The sequence below is a fragment of the Beta vulgaris genome, chromosome 9, assembly GCF_026745355.1.
Source record: "Beta vulgaris subsp. vulgaris cultivar EL10 chromosome 9, EL10.2, whole genome shotgun sequence".
Classification (NCBI taxonomy): domain Eukaryota; kingdom Viridiplantae; phylum Streptophyta; class Magnoliopsida; order Caryophyllales; family Amaranthaceae; genus Beta; species Beta vulgaris.
Genome location: NC_079210.1, coordinates 14507084 through 14514140, shown reverse-complemented (window position 1 = coordinate 14514140; position 7057 = coordinate 14507084). Strand labels below are relative to the sequence as shown.

Here is a 7057-nt window from a genome sequence, read left to right as displayed (position 1 = left end):
CTTGGTTGGGAAACAAAAACTATACTTTATTTTCTTCATAGAGGGAATGAAGTATAATTTTAAATAGTTGATTATTTAATCCTCAAAATATTTGATAATTTTTTCTTTAAAAAACATGGAGTCCCACATTACATTAAATAAAACAAGGGTATAATGAGTTTGTTTTCTTAACAAAACATGGAGTCCCACATTGAAATTTTAGCAATGCTAAGAGGGATTCCAAGTTATATAAGCATATGTAGAATGGGGATAGTGAGTTTGTTTTTCTTTAACAAACCATGAAGTCCCACATTGAAATCTTAGCAATGCTAAGAGGGAAATCAAGTTATAAAAGCATATGATAGGTGAGTGAACAAGCTCACCTACTTCGAGCCAAGTCGAGCTCATTAGTCGAGCCTAAACGAGCTCGCGAGCCGAGCCTAAGCGAGCTCGCGAGCCGAGCCTAAACGAGCTCGCGAGCCGAGCTCGAGCCCCAAATTTCCATCACGAGCCGAGCTCGAGCTCGGTCTCCCAAGCTCGGCGAGCTCACGAGCCGAGCCGAGCCTGGGAAATTATAAACGAGCTCGAGCCGAGCCCAGTGCTATTCGGGCTCGGCTCGCTCGATAAGCACCCCTATTAGCACGTCTCAGCTGTACTTGTAGTCGCTTTCACAAATACAAGGAGTTGGCTGCTGTTTCTCTTGTCTGGCGATCCGCATTTCTGAGGGAATTGGATCTGCTTGATATCCCATTTTCAGGAGACCAGTCATCTAATTGGAAATTGATTTACACTTCATCTCTTAGACACACTGGAGAGAGGCTGCATCCTACAGGTTAATAATTTATGTTTAACATATGGCTTTTGATTTTCTCTTACATCTGTTTGTATCAATACAGCTTATAGCCGCATTGGTGCATTCATCATGGAGTCTACTACTGCTGTGTTGGCTAAAAGTGATAGGCGTGTAAAAATTCAAAATGTGAAGCAAGGCATATGGATTTTGGGTATGTTCAATTATGTTGTCAAATAAAGTTTACGTAATGACCTACTAGGCTACTATTCATCCAAATTGTTTTCAAGGCTACATGTAGAGTTCGTGATAATCAAAGCAGAATGCTGCCCTTTTTAATTTCTTGCTGTGTCCTGGTTCTGAATTCTGCAGTTATAGAGGATTCTTGTTGCTTGGTTTAATTTAAGTGTCATTGCTGTGTTAGGCTATTTATTTGCTGTAGATATGTTTGTCTCTGCATGCTGCATATGATGAGTAATAAGGACTCAACCCAATACAGCAGGGTGGGGGTTCTTGTTCCACTGATGTTGTGTGTTGCAGAGGTGGGTGGTAGATTTCTTTGTTGTTTTTGGTATTTCTTTGGTTTTGATGCTTAAGGATGTAGTGTTCTCTCCCTTGGTAATAAAAGTTCTTTATTTGCCAGAAAAATAAAAAATTACCCAATAATAAGAGTTAATGTGGTGATCAATGGTTCTTGTTGATCGATTCAATTTTAATATCATTGCTGTGTTGGGCTATTTATTGGTTGCAGATATTTTTGTCGCTGCTTGCTGCATATGATGAGTAATAAGGACTCAACCCTGCATAGCAGGTGGGGATTCTTGTTACAGTGATGCTGTGTGTTGCAGAGTTGGGTTTGTAGATTTCTTTGATGCCTTTGGTATCTCTTTGGTGTGAATGGCAGCTTTGGCTTTGATGGAATCTGCCTCAGCTTATTATATCAGATTGATTGAATACTTTAGTGTTAATCCTTTCAAATCTGCTAATTCACCTAAGTTATCATTAATTCTGTTGCTGTCAACCAATGATCCCTGTTATACTTAGTTTTATGACTGGAAATCTGGAATAAATCATCCAAAGCTGTTGCTGTCACTATACAAGCAATGAGCTATCAGCTATGTATTAACAGCTGGCAGCTTCAACAAACAAAGTACTAGCAGCTATTGGTACACTAGATCACAGTACCACCTGTAATGTCGAACAATAGCAACAAATCTGCTAATTCACTTCAAGCAATTTGAGGGCTCTTGCCTTGTAATATATCTTGTCTGCTTGAATGAAGCTCTTTTTTTATTTGCCAAATAATGACTTCTATGTTCTATTTATCTGTTGAACAAGTTTAATAAAATAATAATAATAATAAGAATAATAATAATAATAATAATAATAATAATAATAATAATAATAATAATAATAATAAATCCTTTTGCAGAATTGATGATGCTAAATCATGACACTCACAACAATGCATTGACCAATGAGTATGGTAAGCCTACAGATTTGATGGTTTAAAAAGGCATACATTTCCCCTCAAAATAATAATAAGGCATTCAGTTTGTTTAGTAATTGGTTTTATCTTATTGTTTGTAGGTGTTTCTTATTGCCGGCTCTTAGATGCCAGACATGCTGATGTTGTGCTTCCAGATCCTAGAGAGGAAAAATGGAATTGGCAGATACAGGGACAACATATTGTTCAGAGGCACACTGAGAAGAGTCGACTGTCAATGTATGATGCAAACTATAACTCATCAGAAACTGCAGGTATAATCACTTCATGGATACTCGAAAGTTATTTTAATCACTGAGTAAATTTATTGAAGTTTTAAAATTATCCTGTCCAAATCTGACCTTTTATTTGTTACAGTTACATGTGATTAACTTTAATACCTCAATATTCCAATCATCTACCAATGCTACCATATGAAGCTTTTATCGTCCAAAGTCATCAAACCCATCAACAACCCCCATTTATGTAACTTCTGATCATCCATGTACTACAAAAACCATGTAATATAAGGTTGATTGTCTTCTTGTTCATTACCCTCCATTACTCATTTTCTTGTCAAACAACAGCCACATCAATTCTACTTATATTTTTCTTTCTTGTTCATTACCCTCCATTACTCATTTTCTTGTTCATTACCCAACTACAATTTTTTTACCTTTCGACTAATGAAGGTTTTATGATTTTTCTCCTCCCATTTTTCTTGATAATTTCAATTCCCAAGTGATTTTCTATTAGGGTTCTTTTTTAATTTTCTTAATTATAATTAAACCAATATTTACAATATTTTATCTCCGACAAATTCAGCTTCTTTTTTTAAATAAAAAAATTTTTGTTGATGTTCTTTCAGATTCCTTCCTGCGTTCATGATTGATTTTTGCATTTCATTTTATGTCGCATCATCTTGTTAAATTATGTTGCTCGCAATATCTGTAGGATAACATGTTTGTCTGAATGTTCGGGTTGTGTTGGAATTGTGGAGGTTCTTTTGTTTGTTGCTTTTCCTATACTGATTGTGTACATTTTCACGGTTCTTTTTTTAGAGAATATAGACGTGTTTGTGTTTGTTATTTTATGTGGTGATTTTGATTGATTAATACTGTAGTGGATTAGGGGTTGTACCATTTCAATATAGTTTTCTTCTCTTTCCTAAAAGGTTTGGTTCAATCAGATGCTCTTTGGCCTATTTCTGAGTGCATGGGAAACTTTGAGCTGATGCAGGCAAGGAAATTGATAACTCTCCATGGAGCTTCTACAACAATAAGTAATGTCTTTCCGAGGAGCGTCCACAGTAAGTCCTAATTGCCTAATAGTTTGTATGTACAAATCCTGAAATCCCCAGTGGTCTCCCAATTTGATAAACTTGAGTAGAGTTTAGAATTTCATTTTTCATTTGTTTTCTCACCTTTTCATTTGTTATCACTGCACTTCTTCGATATAGAAAATATTTATTCATAATACATGAAAGAATAAGTCGGTCAATGTTGAGCTCATAGATTTAAGGAAACGATCATGAAATCGTGGGGCCTTTCGTCCTCACTTCCACTCTTCGAAATTCTGTCCATTTCATGACTTCATGAAAATCTTTCTTTATTAATTTGGCCTGTACATTTAATGATTGTTTTTCATATTTAGCGAAAATAGTAGATTCACTATGAGATATGTAATGTTCATTATTCCCAATTTTGTTATTAATAATGTAGGAATTATCTTCGAAGTCCTAGTTCGAAGATCTGAAGATGGCAATGCAATTGGCTTGAGAATAGTGGAGACTATGGATTTGGTACCAAAACATTCAATGTATGGTTTAATGAAGATTCATATTTTTATTTTTGAAATTTCATGATTTTTTCATTTCTAATCTGAGCTAGATTTGGATTTCTTATGTGGTTAGCTTCATTGTTGATTACCGAATTTCATTTGTTTAGTTTTTCTTTATTATATTTTAGTTAATTTCATGTTTGTTTAATTTCCAATAAACTTATATGGTTTTATTTTTTCCCATTTTGGCCAGGTTTTGAAGCTGCTGGATCATTGTGGAATGGGCTAACAACAAACTGTAAATGTTTTGCTGTATAGTGAAGTTTGGATATTCTTGTGAAAGTATCCTTCTTTTTTTTCCCTTTTTATCAGCCTGCACAGAAAAGAAAAACTAAGACCTTTGCATTAGAGGCAACAGACAAGACAGTGTTCTCTCCTGACTGCATAGTAGATACTTGGAAGAGCATAGTATGTTATATCCTAAATCTAGATCGTGTATCTTCTAGGAAGCTCCTCTCATTGGATCTGCTATGATCATTTCTTGACTATATATGATGTGACGATCCTAACTAAATCTGTTTCACCTTGCATAGCTTTAAGAGCATGTTGGCTTGCAAGAGTAATGGTCTTGGTTTTCCTCCTTTGTCATGAATCCTGCACCCACCTTTAAAGGAAGTACTTCGCACTTGGTAGTATTCTTTCATGAGTTTGTACCATCAAAACTTCCATAAGGGTTAACGGACGGGTGTAGTTGCTTTATATTGTATTGTATATTGCTGTTGCCTTTTGTTCCTTGGTAGTTTCTAGTTCAGAAATTCCTCTTTCCTTGCCAAATTCTTGAACCCACCTTGTCTTTGCATTTATTATCATCACCATGATTGGTGTTGCTCCCTAGACTTTCTCTTAACAAAAAAGATGCAACACTTTTTAAATCATTCTTAGGCAATAGGGGCCTAGGAAATATGAGTACTTCCTCCGTTTTCTAATACATGCAACAAAGGGGAATATTTGTGAGAGATAAAAAATTCATTTGTTGCAAGTATTAGAAAATGGAGGAAGTATTTTATTTGGTGTATTAGAGGTGTAGATAGTTGTGTTATTGTTTTGTGTAGGACCTAGTTGAAGTTCATTAATGCTTTGTTTGAATAAAATGAAAATGAAGGAAAGGAAGTGAAAAGCCAAATTGTAGAGTGGGTTCTCGAATCCTTCGTGACACGTTCGTTTTCATAACTAATAGCCAAATTGCCAATTTAGTTTGGGAAATAGCTAAGAGGTTTGATTTTTCTATCTAAAGTGCCAACTTGCGTTAAACAAACACTAATTTGTTAACTTAGACAACACTAAAATTCGTTATTTTTCAGTTGCGCCTATTTGAAGTAAATAGTTTTTCTTATACAAAAAAAAAAAAAAAAAAAAAAAAAAAAAAGCCTTAATTCATTTTTTTGGTTGATATAGGCTTTTTTGAAAATGAGAAATGAGAGAAAATCATTAAATAATAAGTTGAATTAAGGCCTTTTTTGGTTGGGCAAAGAAATTAAGTCATTTATAGTTTCAACTGAAATATGACAAGTTTAAAATTACTCGTGTTAGTAAATTAGCATTTGTTTAACATCACGTGACATTTTAGATAGAAAAATCAAATCTATGTGGCATTTAAGATGTTTTCCCAAAATAGGAGTGACAATTTGGCTATCAGGCCAAACCTTTTTCATAACTTTTACATTTTACAATAAGTTAATTTCTTGGAACTATAATTTTTTAGATGTTATGATTTGACTCATCGAGTGGAATTGTATTAAGTGTTTTTGCTCTTTTATGTGTTTTTTTTCCCAATATGGTACATTTTGATTTAAATTTTGTCATTTTATATGGATTAGTTAATTTTGCTCTCTATTGTATAAGGGAAAGGGAGCAACAATGTCCACCTGTAAAGACATATTTCCTATGGTATCATTGTAGTATGAGCTTTTCCATTTGGTACCCAATTTTCTTTTGTATTCTATGGTGCCTTTGAACATTAAGTTTATTCTCAACCATCACTACTACATTTAACAAAATGTTAGTTGTATGTTAATAGGCTTAGGGGTTTACCTAGTCTTGCATTGTTAAGGATTTCGAAGTGACATTTTTCCTCAATGACAATATTTGAGTTCAAAATCTTTTAACCCTAAAAAAAGGTAAGGATTTTTCTATTCAATCACTTGAGCTTTCACAATACCACTTCTCTATAAATACTCCCGTCTCCCGTGCTTTTTTCTCCTTTTCCTTTTGGCAATCCCCCCCCCCCTCTCACTCTCTCTCTCTCTCGGTTGTTGATGAGTAAGAGATTGTAAGGGTTTCTGTTATTTTTTGTGATTTTTCGAATTGGGAGTTTTAAAATTTTGCTCAATTATGCTTAATTGGTTATTTTTTGTAAGGGCCATTTAGATGTTATATCCCCTATCGGAAGTTGAGGAGAATATAGATTTTTATATAGGGAGGGTTGGTACCTCAACCTAGTAAATGGCCTTTTGGGTGAGACGATGTCAAACCAAAGCAAAGTTTTGCGAACTAGGGCCATGAGAGGACAATATTTACTCGCGAGCTCCTGCTCATTTAAGGGGTGTTACAGTTATTTACAAATCACTATGTTAAATACATATGCTAAATACATGGTCTTGCATCTACTCCTAGAGGCACATTTGTATCAGTATTAAGATTTGTCAATTTACCTCGCCATGGGATTGCTTGGCTGGTAACTTTTTGATGATTATATCACTCTTCATGTTTTCTTGAAGTATTTGTTATTTTAGTGAACGAATGAGGTGTTTCATCTATTCATGCTTTATTGCTTGTCAACAATCATGTTGTAATGATGGCTTGATATATGAGTACCCCTATTAAGTGTTTACTTCTTTTTCTAAGAGCAAATTTGATTCTAAAAGAGTCATCTCCTGATATATGTGAGGACAGGTTATAATGCTATGTTCACTTCATTTTCATTCTTCTAGCATGTTCCTCTCTTTTTCTTACCTCGATTTTTG

At 34.5% G+C, this 7057-nt stretch overlaps 1 protein-coding gene across 3 annotated transcripts; it reads left to right on the top strand.

Moving 5' to 3' along the window:
- The first annotated feature begins 596 nt into the window (after positions 1 to 596).
- LOC104883314 (uncharacterized) lies at positions 597 to 6057 on the top strand. Of its 3 annotated transcripts, XM_010667806.4 has the most exons (8): positions 597 to 811; positions 876 to 983; positions 1521 to 1580; positions 2202 to 2255; positions 2360 to 2530; positions 3430 to 3564; positions 3977 to 4073; positions 4288 to 6057. In XM_010667806.4, the coding sequence occupies exons 4-8, from the start codon at positions 2207 to 2209 to the stop codon at positions 4292 to 4294; spliced, it is 459 nt and encodes a 152-aa protein (XP_010666108.1). In that variant the 5' UTR covers positions 597 to 811; positions 876 to 983; positions 1521 to 1580; positions 2202 to 2206; the 3' UTR covers positions 4295 to 6057. The 3 variants fall into 3 exon arrangements, with proteins under 3 accessions (XP_010666108.1, XP_048492506.1, XP_048492505.1); XM_048636549.2 differs by having other exon boundaries at positions 597 to 983; positions 3445 to 3564; XM_048636548.2 differs by having other exon boundaries at positions 597 to 983.
- Positions 6058 to 7057: the final 1000 nt, after the last annotated feature.